Source organism: Hyla sarda, chromosome 6 (assembly GCF_029499605.1).
Source record: "Hyla sarda isolate aHylSar1 chromosome 6, aHylSar1.hap1, whole genome shotgun sequence".
Taxonomy (NCBI): domain Eukaryota; kingdom Metazoa; phylum Chordata; class Amphibia; order Anura; family Hylidae; genus Hyla; species Hyla sarda.
In genome coordinates this window covers 76,473,143-76,497,783 of record NC_079194.1, presented here as the reverse complement: position 1 = coordinate 76,497,783, position 24,641 = coordinate 76,473,143, and the positions used below count along the sequence as shown (strand labels likewise).

Sequence of the window (24,641 nt, the reverse complement as noted above, 5' to 3'; positions counted from 1 at the left end):
TACCCCTTTAACCCCTTAAGGACGCAGCACTTTTTCACCTTAAGGACTGAGCCCTTTTTCGCAATTCTGACCACCGTCGCTTTACAAATTAATAACTCAAATACGCTTTTACCAAATATTCTGATTCTGAGAGAGTTTTTTTTGTGACATATTCTACTTTATTTTGGTTATTTTGGCGTTATTTGCATCCTTTTTTGGTGAAAAATCCAAAAATTTCATGAAAATTTTGAAATTTTTGTATTTTTCTAACGTTGAAGCTCTCTACTTGTAAGAAAAATGGATATTCCAAAAAATTTTTATTTGTATTCACAAATACAATATGTCCACTTTATGTTGGCATCATAAAATGGACATATTTTTGCTTTTTGAAAAAATTAGAGGGCTTCAAAGTAGAGCAGCAATTTTCAAAAATGTCATGAAAATTGCAAAATCTGAAGGGACAGATATTACAGAACTACAACTCCCAGCATGCCTGGGCAGTCTAGGCATGCTGAGAGTTGTAGTTTGGCAACATCTGGAGGGCTACGGTTTGTTCAGTATGTTGTGATAGATGTTAGCAAGAAAAAGAAAAACTTACCGTAGTTGTCCTATCCCCAGGGGTGTTGTCCTTGTACGTTTTTCTGTGATAGATGTTAGCATACCTTTTTGACAGGTTTCCAACATATACCACCAGCACACTATTAAAATGCATTGTAAAAACTGCAAAGAATGCTGGTGACTGTAGAGAAGGGAATTGCTAACATGCTGAACTTCAGGCTGCAGGTAGAGGGGCTCACACACTGCCTTGGACACCAAGAAAACATGTCCCTCCCCTGAATGTGGACTGTTTCCTATTAGTTTCCGTGTACGTTCAATTATAGCAGTGCAGTTTAATTTATTCTTTTTGTGCCTCTCATATTTCCTCTATCTGAGAGGAGATGCTCAGATTGAATAATTTGAAGCTGTAGTCAGTGTGAGTTATAATGTAATATAATAATGTAATTGTTTATTTTATTTTGTCATTTATTCTCCGTTTTTGCCCATTAATTTCTGTGGTTGGACTGTATCCAGGGTGGACAGGACCTCGCAGTCTATTCAGACAATCCAATTACTCTTTGCTGTACAATTAGCACAGGGTCTTGTTGTTATTTAAAATTAAGTCTGCAGATTTCTCCCAAATGTTACTTGTCTTAAGGTTCTCGGATGCTTGGCAATCAATCATGTCATATTTCTTTATGCTCCACCGATGATATCAAGAGAGAGAGAAACAGAACCCAGATTTTCAGGCAGGACCATCAATCACTTTTCTCCATAAATTTGAGACATTTTAAGAGAAATTTATACAGGCGTTTATTTTACAATAGTGTCACTTTGTTTTGACATGGTAAATGGCTCTCTGCACTATTGATCTGGTCTTACTCCTTTGAACTTCTACTGAATATATATATTGAATGCTTTGATTTTACTGGTTAAAGGGGTTGGCCCGTGAAAGACAACTTATCCCCTATCCCAACGGTCTGACCCCCTGCGATTTTCAGGCACACCCTCCATTCATTTCTATAGGAGCACGAACAGCAGGTGAAATAAGTATTGAACATGTCACCTTTTTTCTCCACTAAATATACTTCCAAAGTTGCTATTGGCTTTAAATTTTCACCAGAAGTTGGTTACAAACAACACAAATAAGCTCAGAAATTAAGTTATGTGTTCTTATGTAAAATGAGAATTAATCAGCCGGTTCAGTCCCAACTGATGGCCTACAAAAAGGTCTCATTGCCAGGGTGTAACCCAAGATACATCTCATGATTAGTAAAAGCAAAGAGCGGTCTCAAGACCTTCACAACCTAACTGTTGCAGGGGCATTTCTAAGCTTTTAAATGTTCCAGTGAGCACTGTTTGGGCCATAATACAGGAGTGGAAAGACAAAATCATTTCACCATAAATTTGCCTCAACCAGGTTCTCCTCACATTATTTCAAAGATATGTAGCAGGGATGATGTTTGTGGAGGGATACACCAAATGGAAAGGGATTTAGTTAAAATAGAGGAGTGGTCAGAACTCTGACAACTAAAATTTCATCTGCAAGATAATCCACCTGGGGTGTAAAAACCCTGGGGCAGAGTGTAGACTGTGATATAGTCCTAACCTTCAGAAGACTTAAAGGTAGGCAAACAATGTCATAGATCAGCGGGAAATGCTAGCAGAATGCTTGGGTGTATAGAGAGAGCAGTATTAGCAGTAGAAAAAGGGAAGTGCTCATGGGTGTATAGGGGAGGTATAAGCAGTAGAAAGAGAGAAGTGCTCATGCCGCTGTACAGAACACTGGTGAGACCTCACTTGGAGTATTGTGCGCAGTACTGGAGACCGTATCTCCAGAATGATATAGATATTTTGGGGAGAGTTCAGAGAACATCTACTAAACTAGTTTATGGATTGCAGGATAACGCTACATGGATTGCAGCATAAAACCAGAAAAAAGGGTTAAAAGGCCCTTAACATGTATAGCTCGGAAGAAAGACAAGACAGAGGGGATATGATAGAGACTTTTATACAGTGATCCCCCTACTTATGATGACCCCGACATATGATCATTTCAACATATGATTGCCTCTCAGAGCCCATCGTATGTTGAAGGCAGCCTCGACATATGATGCTGCTGTGTGTCGGGGCCATCGTACAAACAGCTATCAGACAGCGCTGACAACTTCAGCAAATGACAGATAGTTGTATAATGTGCCCCGTGTGCCCCGTTCTGCCTCCTGTTACTCTCATGCTGTCCTGCTAACTCATACAGGCTTCCACTGTGAGCTCCGTGTAAGCCCCGCCCCCCCAGTGCAGCCATAGCCAATAGCCTGCAGCATCTTGCTGCAGGCATCCAATGAGCTGCTCCCCTTCCTTTCCTAAAGAGCTGTAGTCGGCAGGATCGTAATGGAGGACATTCTGTCCCCCCCCTGAAGGTATTTAAAGAACTGTACAGTACTGTATGCGATGTCACACATCACATACAATACATAGACACACTATACACCCCATACATCAATGTTTCCCTATCAGTGTGCCTCCAGCTGTTGCAAAACTATAACTCCCAGCATGCCCAGACAGTCAATGGCTGTACATGCATGTTTGTTAAACACTCCCCATACACTCCACATACAATGGTCATCCCAGAACCAATTGGCAGTTTCCCATAGAGATATGTATTCAACATACAATGGTTCCGAGGCCCCGGAACCAATTACTATTTTTACATAGACATATGTACTCGACATATGATGGTTTCAACATATGATGGTTCTCCTGGAACCAATTAATATCATATGTTGAGGGACCACTGTATACATAAAGGGAATCAACACAGTAAAGGAGGAGAGTATATTTAAAAGAAGAAAAACTACCACAAGAAGATAGTTTTACATTAGAAGAGCAAATGTTTCTGTAGTAATATCAGAAAGTATTACTTTACTGAGAGAGTAGTGGATGCATGGAATAGCCTTCCTGCAGAAGTGGTAACTTAACCCCTTAAGGACCCTTGACGTAAGCGGGGATCGGACCGGGATGCCTGGGGTTGCTGCAACATGTCCTTTTGATGGAGGGGGATACTTCTTATAGCATATATAATGTGTATGGTCCTCAGTCTGGGAAAGCCATTTTTTTTTGATGCTCTGGCCTCGCATATTTTGACGGACACAAAGATTTATAGTGGTGGGCGGAGACTTTAATACAGTAGTCAATGCAGCGGAGGACAGGAGGCGAGATGTGGGGAGTACACCACACATGGAACTATATTTACAATCACTCCTTCACACTACGGGACTAGTTGATGCGTGGAGACATCTAAATCCAACAGAACGGGAGTACACACATTTTTCACACCCTCACCTGTCCTGGTCACTCCTGGACTACCTGTTTATTTCCCATCCTCTATTGTCGCATGTTCAATCTGAACACATTTGACATAATTATCTCAGATCATGCACCAGTGGGATTGTCTTTGACCCCAGCAGTACCCCAGGGAGGAGATAGGGTTTGGAGATTCCCTGCTATGCTAGCTAAAGATGAGTCTTTTGTCCAACTACTAGGCCACTGGTGGGAGGAATATGCCATGTACAATGAGGCACATAGGGACGACCCTCACTTGTTTTGGGAAGCTGGTAAGGCAGTGTTGAGGGGGAAAATTATAGCACATGTTGCCCACCATAAGAAATTGGCTAGGGACAATTATGATCGCATGACTACGCGACTGAGACAAACCTATACTTCTTTCTTAGATGATCCAACTCCAGTAAAGAAAGACATATGGGTTCAAGCGCAGCGTGATTTTGAAATCTCTCGGGCTGTGGTGGATTCCTACTATAGGGACCAGTTTAGGGCGGAGTTTTACAGGTTTGGAAACAAGTCTGGGAAATTATTGGCCAATATGGCACGTGGTCAGCGACCCCTAGAGCCCATCCGGCCCCTTAGAGATAAGGCTGGCACCCTGTATAGGCAGCCTAGGGATGTGGTGGAGGTTTTTCGTCAATTTTATCAAGACCTCTATGCGGCCCAAGATATAGATACTGCTGCAGGGGATCAATTTTTGAGCACCATTACACTTCCTGCATTGTCTGCAGAGGATAGAGACTTGATTAATGCTCCTATTACGCTGGAGGAGGTTTCTCAGGCGATTTCCCGCTTGAAAAGCTGTAAGGCACCTGGACCCGACAGCTTTACGGGGGAATTTTTTAAGATTCTACGAGAGAAGCTTAGTCCAGTAATATTAGCAGTGTATGATCGTACGTTGTCGGTGGGGATGTTACCCCCATCTGGCAACTTGGCCCATATAAAGGTCCTACATAAAGTGGGGAAAGACCCTTCTCAACCTAGCGCCTACCGCCCTATATCTCTAATAAATGTAGATATTAAACTCTTGTCCAAAATACTAGCAGACAGGCTCGCGATGTATTTGCCATCCCTAATAGGGACACATCAGGTTGGTTTTATTAAAAATAGAGCAGCCGTGTTCAATATACGGACGGTTCTAGCAGTTCAAGGGGCGGTGGCGTCACGTCCATACTCCAGCCGGGGTCCAGCACTATTGTCTTTAGACGCCGAAAAGGCTTTCGATAATGTTCACTGGTCCTGGCTGGAGTTAGTACTGAACAAGACGGGGTTAACGAGTAGTTTTAGGACGTTTTTGTCGGCTTTATATAAAAATCCTGTATCTAGAATGCATCTACCGGGGTATCTTTCTGCCCCATTTCCACTACAGAAGGGCACAAGACAGGGATGCCCCCTCTCACCCCTGCTTTTTAACTTGGCCTTAGAGCCGCTGGCACAGTATTTTCTTCAGCACAGCATCTATGAAGGTATTATGGTGGGGTCGGAGGAGGTGTGAATTAGCTGCTTTGCTGATGATATACTGTTATATCTAAACGAACCAGAGACTCAGTTGCCGGCTGTTTTTAGAGCCTTGTTCACTTTTGGCTCTTTATCGGGCTACAAGGTGAATTTAGATAAAAAGTCAACTGCTATTTTTAGGTTCAGGATCTCATGATCCTGCCCGGGAGCCCTTAGTTCAAGTAGCTCAGAAATATATCTCTTACTTAGGTATAAAGTTGGGTCGCACTCCACTCTCCCTGTATACTCTAAATTATCCCCCCTTGTTTGCGAAAATTGAGGGTGAGTTGAACAGATGGCAGAACCTGCCTCTCTCGTTCTATGGTAGGGTGCAATTAATTAAAATGATGAGCTTCCCGAAAATCCTCTATCCGCTGCAGACAATTCCCCTGTTGTTACGCCATACTGATGTTAGAAGGCTCCATGCTAGTTTTACAAGGTTTATTTGGGTAGGTAAACGCCCCAGAGTAGCCTATGACACTTTATGTCTAGCAAGAGAGAAAGGGGGATTACAAATGCCTAATGCTCGTCTATATAATTGGTCAGCTATTTTTAGACATGTCCGGGACTGGATCTTTGATACCGCTCATTTCTCAAACACGCCCTTAGAGAGGGGTCTCTGTCCGCTGGGTTCGCTATCCACCCTGTTTCACTTACCTTACAAAGATATCCCTGGCTCAATAAGAAGGAATGTACTATTTAGTGACACTTTGGAAACGTGGAAGGCGCTCCGTAAAATGTGTGGGATGCCTTGGTGTCTTTCTAGACACTTTCAGTTGTGGAGCACCCCTGCGCTTGATCACTGTACCAATAGTCCAATAGGCAACAATTGGAAATCGCTGGGTATTACTAAGTTTGATTTCTTGACTGAATCCACTGGGGTGTTCATGAGCTGGGAGGAATTCCAGAGCAAATATACCCTTCCCGATTCCCATCAGTGGCTGTATAATCAATTATGCTCATTTTTTCATGGTGTGGTGAGAGGTTATGCGACGGTAGAGAAGCCTAATGATTTTGGCAAGTTGTTGGGGAACACACAGTCCCACCGTTCCCTTTCGCTGATCTACGCAACCATCAGGGATATAGCGTTAAAGGGACGGGGGGCCACAGCTCTTGCCAAATGGTCCTCTAAACTTGGTGACTCTGATATCGCCCCCTGTTTATTAGAGGGCTTATTGTCTGTCAATGGCTCTACCCCCATTGCACAATTAAGAGAAATTCAGTGGCGTATTCTACACAAGGCTACGTATGCATTTAAATGGAGGGGCACACCACCCCCGTCTCCATTCCTCACGCATTGTCCGACATGTCAACTACAGGGTGCGGACCTATGGCATTGTTTATGGGAATGCCCGCAGGTGTCGAAATTGTGGTCTGACCTATCTTCTTTAATACTGACTATTTGGGATAGACATTTGCCGTTCTCCCCAGAACCATATATCTTTCACTATCTACCTGTTAGAGAATCGAATCCTCCTGATAGGGGCAAAATGCCCAAAGGTGTACACTTACTTATCTTGATTACTAAGTTGTGCTTGCTTAGACATTGGCTCCAACCTACCGTGCCGACAATCACAGAAATCTTAAAGGAATATCATTATGTACTACATAGAGAGATGTTATTGTCCATAAGAGGCTCAGAGTTGCATGCAAAGACCTTTTTTAATGAATGGAAACGATATTTGCAATACTTACCTGATGTCGGCGAACGTCACACGATAATAGCACATTTTAAACATACTACATGGTATTTAACTGAGCCTCTCAGGGGCACTCTTGGTAATCTAGAACTATCATCTTAATGTTGTATGATTCTCTACATCAGTGATTCCCAACCGCGGAGTACTGCCCGTGGTGCCGCGGGATTTTGCCGTGATTTTTTTATTTTTTACTATTTTTTTTTTTTTAAATGTCCCGCCCCGGCCTGATGGCGCAGGGGGGACGGGAAGTCTGCGTGCGCACTGCGCACACAGCGTCCCCCTGCATCTCCTGTGTTCCCCTCCGTCTGCCGCGTGACCCGTGTTCCCCTCCTTCCCCCTCTGTTCCCTGTGTCCCCCGCGTCCCCCTCCTTCACTCTCCGTCTCCTGCGCCCCCCTCTCCCTTGCAGCGCAGTGAGCCTGATATGGTGCCTTGGGGCGGAACGAGCTGCACCTGCGCCGGACTCCCGTGCCTCCTGTGGAACTGCAAGCTGCGTGGGCCGGCTTGCTTAAGGTACCGTACCCTTTCCACCCCTCTGTTCACCTTCTCAACCCTGTCTAAATCCCCCCACAGTCACCCAGGTCCACCCTCTACCCCCCCCCGACCCTGTCACTCATGTCCACCCCCCTGTCAGCCATGTCTGCCTTGTCTACCTCCCTGTCCATCTCTATCATCCATGTAATCCCTCCCTGTCACCCATGTAATCCCTCCCTGTCACCCATGTAATCCCTCCCTGTCACCCATGTAATCCCTCCCTGTCACCCATGTAATCCCTCCCTGTCACCCATGTAATCCCTCCCTGTCACCCATGTAATCCCCCCTGTCACCCATGTCCACCCCCCGTCACCCATGTCCACCCCCCCAGTCACCCATGTCCACCCCCCCAGTCACCCATGTCCACCCCCCCTGTCACCCTTGTCCACCCCCCCGTCACCCATGTCCACCCCCCCCCTGTCACCCATGTCCACCCCCCCCCCTGTCACCCATGTCTGCCTGGTCCACCTCCCTGTCCATCTCTATCACGCATGTCCACCCCCCCTGTCACCCATGTAATCCCCCCCTGTCACCCATGTCCACCCCCCCTGTCACCCATGTCCACCCCCCCTGTCAGCCATGTCGGCCTGGTCCACCTCCCTGTCCATCTCTATCACCCATGTCCACCCCCCCTGTCACCCATGTCCACCCCCCCCTGTCACCCATGTCCACCCCCCCTGTCACCCATGTCCACCCCCTCAGTCACCCATGTCCACCCCCCCTGTCAGCCATGTCCGCCTTGTCCACCTCCCTGTCCATCTCTATCACCCATGTCCACCCCCCCCTGTCAGCCATGTCCGCCTGGTCCACCTCCCTGTCCATCTCTATCACCCATGTCCACCCCCCCTGTCACCCATGTCCACCCCCCCTGTCACCCATGTCCACCCTCCCGGCACCCATGTCCACCCCCAGTCACCCATGTCCACCCCCCCTGTCAGCCATGTCCGCCTTGTCCACCTCCCTGTCCATCTCTATCACCCATGTCCACCCCCCTGTCACCCATGTAATCCCCCCCTGTCACCCATGTAATCCCCCCCTGTCACCCATGTCCACCCCCCCTGTCACCCATGTCCACCCCCCAGTCACCCATGTCCACCCCCCCAGTCACCCATGTCCACCCCCCCAGTCACCCATGTCCACCCCCCCAGTCAACCATGTCCACCCCCCCAGTCACCCATGTCCACCCCCCCAGTCACCCATGTCCACCCCCCCAGTCACCCATGTCCACCCCCCCTGTCACCCATGTCCACCCCCCCTGTCACCCATGTCCACCCTTCCCTGTCACCCATGTCCACCCTTCCCTGTCACCCATGTCCACCCTTCCCTGTCACCCATGTCCACCCTTGCCTGTCACCCATGTTCACCCCCCATCACTCATGTCCACCCGCACTCACACATGTCCCCCCACCTATCATCCCCGTCACCCATGTCCACCCTCCTGTCATCCATGTCTGCCTTGTCCACTCCCCTGTCCATCCCTGTCACTCATGTTTAACCCCCTTTCTACCCCCGTAGTCTACTCTGTCACCCATGTCCACCCTCCTGTTCACCCATCTGTCCCTTTGTTACCCCAGTCCACCCCTCTCTGTCACTCCTGTCCCTCTTTTACCCAATTGTCCACCCCTCTGACCCCCTGTCCACCCTCCTGTCACCCATGTCCACCCCCCTGTCCACCCCTCTGTCACCCCTATGCCCCCGTCACCCATGTTCACTCTTCTACACCCATCTATCACCCTTGTACACCTCTCTACACCCCTCTGTACACTCCTCTACACCCCTCTGTCACCCATGTTCACTTCTCTACAACCCTCTGTCACCCATGTACACCCATCTGTCACCCATGTACACTCCTCTATACCCCTCTGTCACCCATGTACACTCCTCTGTACCCATCTGCCACCCATGTACACTCCTCTACACCCCTCTGTCACCCATGTACACTCCTCTACACTCCTCTGTCACCCATGTACACTCCTCTACACCCCTCTGTCACCCATGTACACTCCTCTACACCCCTGTCACCCATGTACACTCCTCTACACCCCTCTGTCACCCATGTACACCCATCTATCACCCATGTACACTCCTCTACACCCCTCTGTCACCCATGTACACTCCTCTACACCCCTCTGTCACCCATGTACACTTCTCTACACCCCTTTGTCACCCATGTACACTCCTCTACACCCCTCTGTCACCCATGTACACCCATCTATCACACATGTACACTCCTCTGTCACCCATGTACACTCCTCTCTACCCCTCTGTCACCCATGTACACTCCTCTCTAGCCCTCTGTCACCCATGTACACTCCTCTCTACCCCTCTGTCACCCATGTACACTCCTCTACACCCCTCTGTCACCCATGTACACCCATCTATCACCCATGTACACTCCTCTACACCCCTCTGTCACCCATGTACACTTCTCTACACCCCTTTGTCACCCATGTACACTCCTCTTCACCCCTCTGTCACCCATGTACACCCATTTATCACACATGTACACTCATCTGTCACCCATGTACACTCCTCTGTACCCATCTGTCACCCATGTACACTCCTCTACACCCCTCTGTCACCCATGTACACTCCTCTACACCCCTCTGTCACCCATGTACACCCATCTGTCACCCATGTACACTCCTCTACACCCCTCTGTCACCCATGTACACGCATCTATCACCCATGTACACTCCTCTTCACCCCTCTGTCACCCATGTACACTCCTCTACATCCCTCTGTCACCCATGTACACTTCTCTACACCCCTTTGTCACCCATGTACACTCCTCTACACCCCTCTGTCACCCATGTACACCCATCTATCACACATGTACACTCCTCTGTCACCCATGTACACTCCTCTCTACCCCTCTGTCACCCATGTACACTCCTCTCTAGCCCTCTGTCACCCATGTACACTCCTCTCTACCCCTCTGTCACCCATGTACACTCCTCTACACCCCTCTGTCACCCATGTACACCCATCTATCACCCATGTACACTCCTCTACACCCCTCTGTCACCCATGTACACTTCTCTACACCCCTTTGTCACCCATGTACACTCCTCTTCACCCCTCTGTCACCCATGTACACCCATTTATCACACATGTACACTCCTCTGTCACCCATGTACACTCCTCTCTACCCCTCTGTCACCCATGTACACTCCTCTCTACCCCTCTGTCACCCATGTACACTCCTGTACACCCCTCTGTCACCCATGTACACCCATCTATCACCCATGTACACTCCTCTACACCCCTTTGTCACCCATGTACACTTCTCTACACCCCTTTGTCACCCATGTACACTTCTCTACACCCACCACCCATGTACGCTCCTATACACCCCTTTGTACATTCCTCTACACCCCTTTCACCCATGTATGCTCCTCTACACCCCTGTCGCCCATGTACACTCCTCTACACCCCTGTCACCCATGTACACTCTTCTGCACCCCTCTGTCACTCATGTACACTCCTCTACACCCCTCTGTCACCCATGTACACCCATCTGTCACCCATGTACACTCCTCTACACCCCTCTTTCACCCATGTACACCCATCTGTCACCCATGTACACTCCTCTATACCCTTCTGTCACCCATGTACACCCATGTACACTCCTCTACACCCCTCTTTCACCCATGTACACCCATCTGTCACCCATGTACACTCCTCTACACCCTTCTGTCACCCATGTACACCCATCTGTCACTCATGTACACTCCTCTACACCCATGTCACCCATCTGTCACCCATGTACACTCCTCTACACCCCTCTGTCACCCATGTACACCCATCTGTCACCCATGTACACTCCTCTATACCCCTCTGTCACTCATGTACACTCCTCTATACCCCTCTGTCACCCATGTACACTCCTCTACACCCCTCTGTCACCCATGTACACCCATCTGTCACCCATGTACACTCCTCTACACCCCTGTCACCCATGTACGCTCCTCTACACCCCTGTCACCCATGTACGCTCCTCTACACCCCTGTCGCCCATGTATGCTCCTCTACACCCCTGTCGCCCATGTATGCTCCTCTACACCCCTGTCGCCCATGTATGCTCCTCTACACCCCTGTCGCCCATGTATGCTCCTCTACACCCCTGTCGCCCATGTATGCTCCTCTACACCCCTGTCGCCCATGTATGCTCCTCTACACCCCTGTCGCCCATGTATGCTCCTCTACACCCCTGTCGCCCATGTATGCTCCTCTACACCCCTGTCGCCCATGTATGCTCCTCTACACCCCTGTCGCCCATGTATGCTCCTCTACACCCCTGTCGCCCATGTATGCTCCTCTACACCCCTGTCGCCCATGTATGCTCCTCTACACCCCTGTCGCCCATGTATGCTCCTCTACACCCCTTTCGCCCATGTATGCTCCTCTACACCCCTGTCGCCCATGTATGCTCCTCTACACCCCTGTCGCCCATGTATGCTCCTCTACACCCCTGTCGCCCATGTATGTTCCTCTACACCCCTGTCGCCCATGTACGTTCCTCTACACCCCTGTCGCCCATGTACGCTCCTCTACACCCCTGTCGCCCATGTACGCTCCTCTACACCCCTGTCGCCCATGTACGCTCCTCTACACCACTGTCGCCCATGTACGCTTCTCTACACCCCTCTAAACCCCTCTGTCACCCATGTCCACCCCTCTACACCCCTCTGTCACTCATGTAAAAAAAAAAGAAAAAAAAGCTTGGCGCCTAATAGGTTTGTTTTGCAGGTTTAACGGTGAAGAATTGTGTGTGGAAGAAATCGTGATGATGGCCCAGACCAAATGGAGAAAAGAAGGCAATGATGCAAATTAGAGAAGACGTCATTGGTGAGTTGCTGTATAAAGCAGCACTTTAAACTACATACCCACTGATAAATAGATATAGTGCATTGCGTTTTTTACCGTTTTTTCCTTTTTTTTTCTTTTCTTGCTCGTCAACCTCGGTAGGGGTGCCCCGTGGGAAAAAAAAATTTCCGAGGTGTGCCCCGACCCGAAAAAGGTTGGGAAACACTGCTCTACATCCTTGGCTTTCTATGGGATCCCACTCTTAGTACTCTCTGTATGCATAATATATAGTCTGACCTCAGGTGGCCAGTATCCTACATGGGCACGACACTGTACTCGGGGTGGGGATGGTGCAGCTTTCCTCGGGAGGTTGGAGGTTTTGTTTCCCAGTTGTTACTTATTATTTCCTATATTTTGGCGGTAATCCTCCGTATTACAAAAATGGATCTAGACGATACTCTCTGACCTATTATCCTGACATTGTATTGTTGTTCAAGATTCTGACTGTTTTCAATGCACCTTTGTCATATATGCTTTGTACATGTTCTGGATCCGTGAATAAAGTATGTTTAAAAAAAAAAAAAAAAAAGAACCTAACTGAAGGTTTTCCAACCAGTGTGTCTCCAGCTGTTGCTAAAGTACAACTCCCAGCATGCACGGTCTGTCAGTACATTCTGGGAGTTGTAGTTTTGAAACAGCTGGAGGTTTGCCCCCCCATGTGAACGTACAGGGTACATTCACACGCGCAGGTTTACAGTAAGTTTCCTGCTTCAAGTTTGGGCTGCGGCAAATTTTTCGCTGCAGCGCAAACTCCTAGCGGGAAACTCACCGTAACACGCCAGTGCGAATATACCCTAAAAACACTACACTACACTACACTAACACATAATGGGGGACAGTATAAGGGTAAAACACTACATATACACCCCCTTATACTGTCCCCCCTCCCAATAAAAATGAAAAACATATTGTATGGCAGTGTTTCCAAAACGGAGCATCCAGCTGTTGCAAAGCAACAACTCCCAGCATTTCCGGACAGCCACTGACTGTCCAGGCATGCTGGGAATTTAGCAACAGCTGGAGGCACCCTGTTCGGAAATCACTGGCGTAGAATACCCCTATGTCCACCCCTATGCAATCCCTAATGTAGTCCTCAAATGCGAATGGAGCTCTCTCACTTTGGAGCCCTGTCGTATTTCAAGGAAACAGTTTAGGGCCACATATGGGGTATCTCCGTACTCGGGAGAAATTGCACTACAAATTTTGGGGGGGCTTTTTCTCCTTTTACCCCTTATGAAAAGGAAATGTTGGGGGCTACACCAGCTTGTTAGTGTAAAAAAAATAAAAAAATGTTACACTAACATGCTGGTTGTTGCCCCATACTTTTTATTTTCACAAGCGTTAAAAGGAAAAAAAGACCCCCAAAATTTGTAACGCAATTTCTCCTGAGTACAGAAATACCCCATATGTGGGCGTAAAATGCTCTGCAGGCGCACAAGGCTCAGGAGTGAGAGCGCACCATGTACATTTGAGGCCTAAATTGGTGATTTGCACAGGGGTGGCCAATGTCAGCGGTTCTGACATAAACCCAAAAAAATAAATACCGATATGTGACCCCATTTTGGAAACTACACCCCTCATGTAATGTAATAAGGGGTACAGTGAGCATTTACGCCCCACAGGTGTCTGGCAGATTTTTGGAACAGTGGTCCGTGAAAATGAAAAATGTAATTTTTCATTTGCACAGCCCACTGTTCCAAAGATCTGTCAAACGCCAGTGGGGTGTAAATACTCACTGCACCCCTTATTAAATTCTGTGAGGGGTGTAGTTTCCAAAATAGGGTCACATGTGGTCCACTGTTCTGGCACCACGGGGGGCTTTCTAAACGCACATGGCCCCTGACTTCCATTCCAAACAATTTTTTTCCCAAAAGCTCAATGGCGCTCCTTCTCTTCTGAGCATTGTAGTGCGCCAGCAGAGCACTTGACGTCCACACATGGGGTATTTCCATACTCAGAAGAGATGGGGTTTCAAATTTTGGGGGGGCATTTTGTCCTATTACCCCTTGTAAAAATGTAAAATTTTAGGGAAAACTAGCATTTTAGTGAAAAAAAATAATAATAATTTACACATCCAACTTTCACGAAAAGTCGTCAAACACCTGTGGGGTGTTAAGGCTCACTGGACCCCTTGTTACGTGCCTTGAGGGGTGTAGTTTCCAAAATAGTATGCCATGTGGTTTTTTTTTTTGCTGTCCTTAAACCATAGGGGCTTCCTAAATGGGACATGCCCCCCAAAAACCATTTCAGCAAATTTTGCTTTTCAAAAGCTTAATGTGACTCCTTCTCTTCTGAGCATTGTAGTTTGCCCGCAAAGCATTTTACGTCCTAACATGGGGTATTTCCATACTCAGAAGAGATGGGGTTACAAATTTTGGGGGTCATTTTGTCCTATTATCCTTGTAAAAATTTTAAATTTGAGGGAAAACTAGCATTTTAGTGAAAAAAAATATTTATTTTCACGTCCAACTTTCACGAAAAGTCGTCAAACACCTGTGGGGTGTTAAGGCTCACTGGACCCCTTGTTACGTGCCTTGAGGGGTGTAGTTTCCAAAATAGTATGCCATGTGGTTTTTTTTTTTTGCTGTTCTGGCACAATAGGGACTTCCGAAATGTGACATGCCCCCCAAAAACTATTTCAGAAAAACTCACTCTCCAAAATCCCACTGTCGCTCCTTCCCTTCTGAGCCCTCTAGTGCACCTGCCGAACACTTGACATACACATATGAGGTATTTTCTTTCTCGAGAGAAATTGGGTTACACATTTTAGGAAGATTTCTCTCCTTTTACCCCTTGTAAAAATTCAATAACTGGGTCTACAAGAACATGCAAGTGTAAAAAAGGAAGATTTTGAATTTTCTCCTTCAATTTGCTGCTATTCCTGTGAAACACCTAAAGGGTTAACACACTTACTGAATGCCATTTTGAATACTTTGAGGGGTGCAGTTTTTATAATGGGGTCATTTGTGGGGTATTTCTAATAAGAAGGCCCTTCAAATCCACTTCAAAACAGAACTGGTCCCTGAAAAATTTCGATTTTGAAAATTTTGTGAAAAATTGGAAAATTGCTGCTATACTTTAAAGCCCTCTGTCTTCCAAAAGTAAAAACATGTCAACTTTTTGATGCAAACATAAAGTAGACATATTGTATATGTGAATCAATATATAATTTATTTGGGATATTCATTTTCCTTATAAGCAGAGAGCTTCAAAGTTAAAAAAAAAGCAAAATTTTAAATTTTTTCATCATATTTTGGAATTTTTCACCAAGAAATGATGCAAGTATTGACAAAATTTTACCACTAACATAGTAGAATATGTCACGAAAAAACAATCTCTGAATCAGAATGAAAGGTAAAAGCATTCCAGAGTTATTAATGTTTAAAGTGACAGTGGTCAGATGTGCAAAAAATGGCCGTGTCATACAGTGAAAATTGGCTGGGTGCTTAAGGGGTTAAAAATTCAGTGAAGGATATTAAAGCATACCTGTCAGATCCCACAAAAAAAACTGTTATGTTACTTATTACCTAATTCTGATCATGGACATGTAATTTTTAAGTGTCATGGATATTTCACTGAAAAATGGCATATTAAAGGAGATCTTTAGTGAAAGATAACTTATCCCCTATCCAAAGGACCCCCGCAATCTCCTGAACTGGGCCCTGGCAATCTGCTGGAAGAAAGCGTGCCGACCCCTGCACGGAATGGTGGATAACACGACCCCTCCATGTAACCTATAGAGATACATGGAGGGGGAGTGTCGGCTGTGGCTTCCTGCATGGGTTGGAACGGCCGCTTCTGGCAGACTGCTGGGGCCTGTTCAGGAAATCACGGGGGGAGGGGGTGTCCCAGCGGGGGGGTCAGAATATTGGGCAGACTAGATGGGCCAAATGGTTCTTATCTGCCGACACATTCTATGTTTCTATGTAAGAATACTCAGAAGAGTTGTCCAAGAGCCAAGGACCACTTGTGTAGAGCTTCAAAAAAAAAAAAAAAAAAATGGTATTAGTAGGCAGTGTTGTCTCAAAGAAACGTATTAAGTGAGAAAAATGTGGATGTATTCACTACTTATTTCATCCACTGTATGTGCCCCAATGCCAAGTTAAGCATGTTGTAAATGTATTTGTATTACCAGTCTGTGACAGATTGTCCCCTTTTTTGTACTTTCATGCCCCCAGAGGTTCTGCATTCTTCTGCACTAGGAATTACTATCTTCTCGAGCCTTTCCCAGCGTCCTGTGTGGCTCTAGACAAAGCATTGCAGGTCAGCTGATCAGAGGGGGCTTGACTGCTTCTTGCCCCATGATGACCCTGTATAGCTTTTCTCTACTTCCTGCTATACCTGCTTTGAATACACCCTGGTGTCATATGATCTCAGCACAATCTGAAGATAGTGGGGAAGCAGTCAATGCAGGCATGGGGGGACGTAGAGATGGGCCTCACATGTCATCAGGTCAGCTGCCGTTGAACCTGGATTGAGTTGTATTTTTTGCACCAAAGTACATTAAAGGGGTACTCCACCGCAAACATCTTAGATCGCGGGGGTCCGCCGTTATTCGGAGCACAGAGCTAAGGTTAACGTCCAGAATTCTTTATCTGATGCTTTAGCTGATTTCTTTTTTTTTTTTCCCCGGACATTAAGCAAATTGACAAAGTCTTGATAGTTGCTCTTAAAATCCAACCACAGGTACACCTCCAGTTACCTCAAATGATCTCTATTGGCCTATTGGAAGCTTCTAAAGCCATGGGGTAGTTATTTGAAATTTGCCAAACTATTTAAAAGCACAGTTCACCTGGTGTATGTTAACTTCTGATTTTGATATAGTGATTTATAAATAAAATGATTTTGTTGCGGACATTTTTTGGAGTTGGGTCATGTTGAAAATAGAGATCCAAAATAGAGATCCCAAACAACCTGCTAAATTTATACATTGTTGACATTGAATCTGTGGAGGGGGAGTTTCAAAAACTTCTAACTAGATGTATGAAAACTTATACCTTCAAATATATATGCCTAAGGCCATATTCAGAATTAAGAATTATTTAGAATTTCCATGATTCCAGGAGAAATTATCAGAGTGCTGCACTTTTATTCTTGTCCTAGTCGGGAAAACCTCAGTGGTTCCTTACATCTCAGAAGAGTCTATCTATGACCATTTCAAATCCATTGTTTGACAGATCAGTCACCATTATTGCTTGTGTAAAAGATTGAGGTCTGTGTGGACAGAACTTAGCAGGTGGAATTTTGCTAAACCAACCCCCCCCCCCCCCCCCCCCCACATGTAAGAATGCTTGTCCCTTAATAATACATTAAATAACTATAGGGAAACGGTAGTAAGAATTGTAGATATATCTCCTGAATAGAATGAAGAGAGAAATCATATTTAGGCTGCATTCACATCTCGTTTTTGCAATACGGTTCCCGTATCCGGTTTCAGTGTAAAAAACGTATGGAACTGTATTGCAAACCGTATGTATAGACAGGTCATTGAAAACCGTATGCCAACCGTAGCATCTGGTTGTGTAAGTTTTGTGTCCTCTACAGTTTTATCAGTTTTTTTTCCGTACACAAAACCGTAGTCTACTATGGTTTTATGTCCGGATGAAAAACCGGATACAACCCGTATACGTTTTAAAAAAAAATGGTAACGAATGGGAACCGTACAGAACCGTATGTGCATACGGTTCCATCCGGTTTGGCGCAAATGGTTTTGCAGTTTGCACATGCGCAGTGCACGTCGAAAGTTCTTCCCACAAATAGAACAAGAAGAACTTTAATTAAGGACAAATACCGTATCCGTTTTTTTTTCCAAAAAACGTATTAAACCGTATGCAACCGGACATTCGTTTTCAAACCGTATACAGTTTAAAACCGTACAGAGGTATATAGGTTGTACACGGCTGTATACAGTGCGGTCTGGTTTTGAGACATACCTTTTTTTTAACATAAAACCTGATACGGGAACCGTATTGCACAAAAGAGATGTGAATGCAGCCGAATGCCTAACCAGAGTTCTCATTTTTCTTCAAAGCATTTTGTATACAGTAAATAATAAATCATGCTGCTGTGCTAACTCTACAATGGACTTAATGTGCCATTCCTGAATTGAACTGACAGAAATATATCTGAGAATTATTTGTACAGATTGAAAATGGGGCATTGGTGTATTTTAATTTCTATAATTATTAAATGCAGACTTTATTATTCAGCTTTTTTATTTTTCAGTGTACAAGATTATTGATAATATTACAAATCTAGGAGGAGTTGGCTCTGCAAAGACATTGGTAGCATATTTTTTAGTGTGTGTGTATATGTGTATATATATATATATATATATATATATATATATATATATATATGAGTTCTGATGTACACAACTGTGCTTGAATAGTACAAAAATATTTTTTTTTAAATCTGTAATGTATCTTAATACAGAAAAGTGCTTTCTTCTCAACTTACAGTTTGCTTCTCCCCTTGCTTTTAAGCTACTTATCACATTCAGCTGAGTTAAGACAGCTTTAGGCTTCATTCACACTGAGGTTGGAGCGTACGGCTGCCGGTTTCGGCTGGTGGAGGGGAAACCGTGCGCTCCCATACCCCAGCCGGACAGGCGCTGAAATCGATTGACTTTAATGAGCCGACCGGAGTTAAACAGTGACTCTGGTCAGCTCATTTCTGGCCCGTATCCAGTTTTGTGACCGGACCTAAAACCGCAGTAAACTTTTTAGGCCTGGTCACAAAACTGGATACGGGGCAAAAAGGACCCCACTGGAGTCACTGTTTGACTCTAGTCGGCTCATAAAAGTCAATGGAGTTCAGCGCCTGTCCGGCTGGGGTACGGGAGCATGCGGTTTTCCCCTCCCCCAGCCGGATCCGGCAGCCGTATGCTCCAACCGCAGTATGAATGCAGCCTTAGTGAGGAATCAGTTACACTATTCTTAAAAGTCTATTGAGAGAACAGGAGTAGGGGTGAATGAGGAGTTGAGGATTTGCCAGGGGGAAACACAGATTTATAGTTTAGACTGCTGCTAAGTGCTGCTCTATAATGTCTTCCATACTTTTGCATCTTCTAAGGGTTTGTTAGGTAGAGAAGTAAGAACCCCTATTTTTGTGAGTACGTGGTACATGGAAGCTGTTACGCAGGTTAGGCTAGGCTACTTCCACTGTAGGAACGTGCATGTAAAGAACGCCTGATGTTTGCTTGACTGGGAAGGAGGGGCTGAATCTTACCTTCAGATCTGCCTATAAATTTGTTTATTTTTATATAATTTCTTCTTTACCAGAACTGAAATCTGCAAAGAATGAAAAATCACCACCTCCCATATTCATAGAACCTATTATGTCAAGCCTGGAGAGGCACAATGCACTGAAAAGGTAACATCCACCAACAGGTCGCATGTAATTCATTTAGTATTCATCTCTCATCTCTCTCATATTGTTTTCAGTGAAGGACTTCTGAGCTTGCAGTTCTTCTGGAGTGTCTTATGACTGCTGGATAAATTGTAGCTGCACCTCTGTAGGAATTGAATCAGATTTGTGAACTCAGCTTGTTAATATTCCTTTAGGGTAGGGTCCCATGTACCATATTTTGCTGCATATTTTCTACCCATTAAAGTCGATGGGTAGCAAAATACACAGCTGATTTTTCTACCTATTGATTTCAATGGGTAGGAAAATATGCAGCAAAATACGGCACGTGTGCCCCTACCCTTAAAGAGCAAATACAATTTACAAACCCTGCTGCAATTGTAAGGTTTCTAAAACTGAATTATATAGACCCCCAGACGTTGGGGTCTTTCATTCCCCCTGAAGCATTTACAATTCAAATAAAGGTGTAGTATTCAAATCCGGGACATATATGACATATCAATCTCTGGGACCCACACCTATCTCCAGATCACCTCAACCCCTGCGTCTGGTGTTATAACAGAAACTATGACGGTGGTATGAACAAAGCCAAACCTGGACTCTTTAAGAGTCACACTTAGACTCAGTTTCTGGAATAAGATAATTCTATGCCCCCACTTTGCAGATTTACCAAATAAATTAGCGACCGGGGAATTTGTTATAACAAATCCACACTAAAACCATGATGCTGTAGTTTCATTGCAGATTTACAACAAAAAATTAGGGTGGAAAAGCCACAATGTATCCTTCACATGTTTTTTGGAAAACTGCCACTAAAGTTTTTGAGCTAAAGTCAGAAGTGAATCCGGTAGGAAGTAAAAGTATAAGTCCTTCCCTTATGTTTCCCATTCCTTTTGAATACACTTCTGGCTCAAAAACTGCAGTGGCAATTTTTCAAAAATACACCAGAAAAAAACCTCTGTGGAAACCTAACCTTAATATGTCTGAAACATAATAAATTATAAATAGAGAATGCATAAAAGAAAGTCATGGTGTAAAGGCTGCTTACCATTATAATACTTGTCAGCTACTTGCAGCTATAGAGGATAACATAAATTGGCATCATATTCTTCCCAATAGGTTGTATCTCTTATTGATCTTCTTTGACAGGTTAGATATGTCTAATACCGGCTTATGCGTTGTGGCTCAGTCAGAAAAAACGCCAGCGGAACAGACAGGAAAGCAGAAACCCGCTAGGAGCTGGACAGACCTGAAAGGCAATTTACAGAAAGTCCAATTGAACATACAATCTTCAAAAGATCAGAAAATAGAAGCATCGTCATCAAAGGGAGAACCTGGTGCTCTGAACCATCTTAAGCTCTCTGATACAGCGATCACAGATAAAGGTACATTTATAGAAAATGCACAATAACAAGGCTCCAGAACTGCATTTTTTTTTTGAGTATTTGTGCTTGAGCAGAAACAGGACACATATCAACTTGAGTGCCCAAGCTCAGCACTAAGGCAAGAAACTCCACATTATTTAACTGTTATATATGGGCATGGTGAAAACCATATGGGTGCTGCTATTTTAACCCCTTGTATGCAAATGAATATGCCGTATTAACCCCTGCAAATAAATGATGTAATAAAGATTGCAAATTGGAACCTAGTACAACATTTCTATATCAAGGCAACCTCTAAGGCCGGGTTGACACGGCAGAATGTCCACACGGAAACTCTCCATGTGGACATTCTGCAGACTACGGGGACTGCACTGGAATAGACTGCAATGCATTTTGTATGGAATCTGCAGAAATAATGGACATGTTCATTCTTTCTGCAGACAGCAGAATCCAATTGAATTCCAATGCAGTATTCTGCACATAAATGCTGCCATGTGAACATGGCCTAAAAGGTGTATAACTAAATTTCTTCATTTCTTAGGTGTCCATAGCCTTTAATCTGCTCTTAAATACTAATTAAACCAACAGTTATTACACCGCTGACTACAGTAGGGAGAAGGTAATAAGATGCTGCCAGACACATATAAGGCCACCTTTAGGACCAGTATTATTTTTCATATGGTGGAATCGTGGCATGGTTCTCTGCCTTCACCCTTCAGTGCCCACTCCCAAACTTCCCCTTGTTTAGTGTCTGCTTGAGTGAGAAGGCACTATGGGGGAGATTTATCAAAACCTGTGTAGAGGAAGAGTGGTGCAGTTTCCAATGGCAACCAATCAGATTGCTTCTTTCATTTTTAAAGAGACCTGTGAAAAATGAAAGAAGCAATTTGATTGGTTGCTATGGGAAACTGCACCACTCTTCCTCTACACAGGTTTTGATAAATCTCCCCCTATGGCTTTGTCACTGATAAAACCAAAAAGTTTTTCGCAAAGTCCAAATTCTGGTATCAAGTCTACTTGGTACTGATGGGAATTCCAAGTAGTGGGGGCAGGGCCTTTTCTCTGTCCATGTGGACTTTTTTCTTTTTCTTTTTTATAACCAGAAGTTATTTTAAAAAAAAAACACAAAAAAAACTACAAAATGTTTTTGCTATTGTTTTTTTCTACCAATATATTCAAAATATATATATATATATATATATATACCAGTTATAGCTGGAAGTTACATGTATATATAATGTATATTCAAGTTCTTTAAAGCTTTGGCATAAAAATCTCACTGTATTGCATTAGCCAGATGTTACTTTGTAGGGAATGATGCTCTAAAAATCCTATTTACAGAACATGGCACACAACTATGCAGCTTTCAAAGCATAACATTAGCTTTGTTTTAATAAAACCGTGGCATTAAAAGCCACATGTAAAATCACCATATGGTGTTTCCATAGTACAGCCAACAATCCTTGCAGTGGATTATGCGCTGGGAAAGTGGTGTAGTAATTTTAGATCTTGTGAACCAAACATTATGAGAGCAAGCTCAATGTGGTGTCTGTTCTGTTTAATATTCAGCAGTTATTCCCTATAGTCTTTACTTTGCCTAACATACTAGATGTGTTTTTTTTCCAGGAAACTACAGTGTTTCATTACTTATTTATTCCTATATTTTCCCAGTCACAAAAAAATCAGAGACAGAGAAGTATGAAAAAGCCTCAAGTGTTCGATCACTTCAAGGAGAAAGGAAGTGTTTAACCCTGAGCGTTAGTTTCATGCCGCTCCTCGCGGGTAAGTATGGATAGAGGCTGGTCTATTGTGGGGGCACAGCTAAAAAGTGGCGGAGAGCAGGAAAGGTTTAAAGGGAAACTGACAGGCTGTTCACCTTTACTAAACCTAATATACAAAAATAGCGCATATAGATTGTAGGGCTATACGAGTACCCAAAATAATAAATAAATGTCACCTTATCAAATCAAATAAAGTGCTTAAAACAGAACTTTTACTTAGTTCATAGATAAAAAAATCTCCCTCACTCACAAATGTGGATACCACACAAAAAGAAAATGTAACTCAGCATAAAAAATTCCCTCATAGTCCGCCTAGGACTATTAATACTACTGACCCACTTATCTGGGCAGTTCTAACTGTAGTCTCTCCACAGCGAGAGTTATACGTCCTCGCAGTGGCGCTCACTCCAAAAATACACAAAAGATGCAAAGTCATCTAATCTCACACGGAGAATTGGCAAATATAGATACAGGAACCCCAGTCCCGACGCGTTGCTGCGGGTGGCTGTAAAATTATGTATACTAGACACCCACTTCCTCAGGGGATAAAGGGGGCTAGAAATAACAGAATCTACACTAGTTCGAATAGCTTTACATTCATACGTTCTTATATCATATAGCAAAATAATAACAACATATCTAGATTAATCACAGAGGGTCAGTGAACCCCAAATAAATTATAACCATGTTTTAGGTCAGTGGACCCCAAAAAACTAAATGCATGAGCGTCACGATGTCCTTCCCAGCCGGTGAGCTATCATCCCACTTCGTATTTATTGTAGTATAGGGACCTAGAAGAAAAACAGACAAACAAAGGGGCAACTAGTAAATCTATTGTAGCTTACCCCAGTACCGATACACAGGTCCATATGTATAACACGTGTAGCTACTTACATGACCGCCGGGGGTATCAAAGTATAGACGCTCTCTATAATATAAAAATATACACCAAGGCAGACTTAGTATACGCTAACATTCTATCTGATTCATACATAGTCAAACATAGTTATAGAATAACTTACATTTAGAAGTCAGTTAAGACACGCTGCAGTGGCAACGCTCCCCGTCCTGATGCCGGAGCTGCGCACTCCATTGTGCACGTCGACGTTTTATGATCACATGATCATGACAGTTCACGCCTCATGATCCGCCTCCTGGTGACGCCGTACCCAGGGACGGCCCAAATACTGAGCTACTGCTCTCAGTTTAACCTGTGTGGGCGTTCATGAACAGTGAACAATAACTGTATCGCTTAAAAACGTCTGATTTATAGGTCATGCTTGCTGTCAGTCTCAATATCGCAACCGGGTATATGTAATAAAGATATTATTTCTGTTTTATTAGGTCTGTCTAGGTTGTAGGCTCTGTAAGGCAGTACAGGTGAATCAGCGAGCGCCCACTCATGTATTCACCCATTGGTGATTGTCCTCCTTACCGGGATTATGCTGACGAGTGTGATGGTGTCATGTATGTCGTCCCTCTTAAAAGGATAGAGTGAAATAGAAAGACGAGATGTTAGTCAAGCCCATCCAGCAGCTAATCTTATGTAAATCAACCCTCTTAGCGGCAATGGGTGAACTACACAGACGAGAGGTTCGCATTCTTCGTTAATATTATCCTATGTCACCCTGCTGCAGATACATGTCTCTTT

General features: G+C 44.5%; 1 protein-coding gene and 1 long non-coding RNA gene across 3 annotated transcripts in view; one reads left to right on the top strand and one right to left on the bottom strand.

The window, feature by feature from the left end:
• Positions 1–24,641, top strand: part of CFAP92 (cilia and flagella associated protein 92 (putative)) — a 140,091-nt gene that overhangs the window by 39,020 nt on the left and 76,430 nt on the right. For both annotated transcript variants that reach the window (XM_056524213.1, XM_056524212.1), the window contains exons 6-8: positions 19,740–19,830; positions 20,974–21,209; positions 22,881–22,991. In XM_056524213.1, the coding sequence (XP_056380188.1) occupies positions 19,740–19,830; positions 20,974–21,209; positions 22,881–22,991 (438 nt within the window). The remainder of the gene's footprint in view (positions 1–19,739; positions 19,831–20,973; positions 21,210–22,880; positions 22,992–24,641) is intronic.
• On the bottom strand, positions 19,837–24,088 carry LOC130275792 (uncharacterized). The gene is made up of 4 exons (XR_008844902.1): positions 24,013–24,088; positions 23,885–23,918; positions 20,873–21,073; positions 19,837–19,970 (listed from the first exon to the last, which is right to left on the bottom strand). It is a non-coding gene; the product is annotated as an uncharacterized LOC130275792 (long non-coding RNA).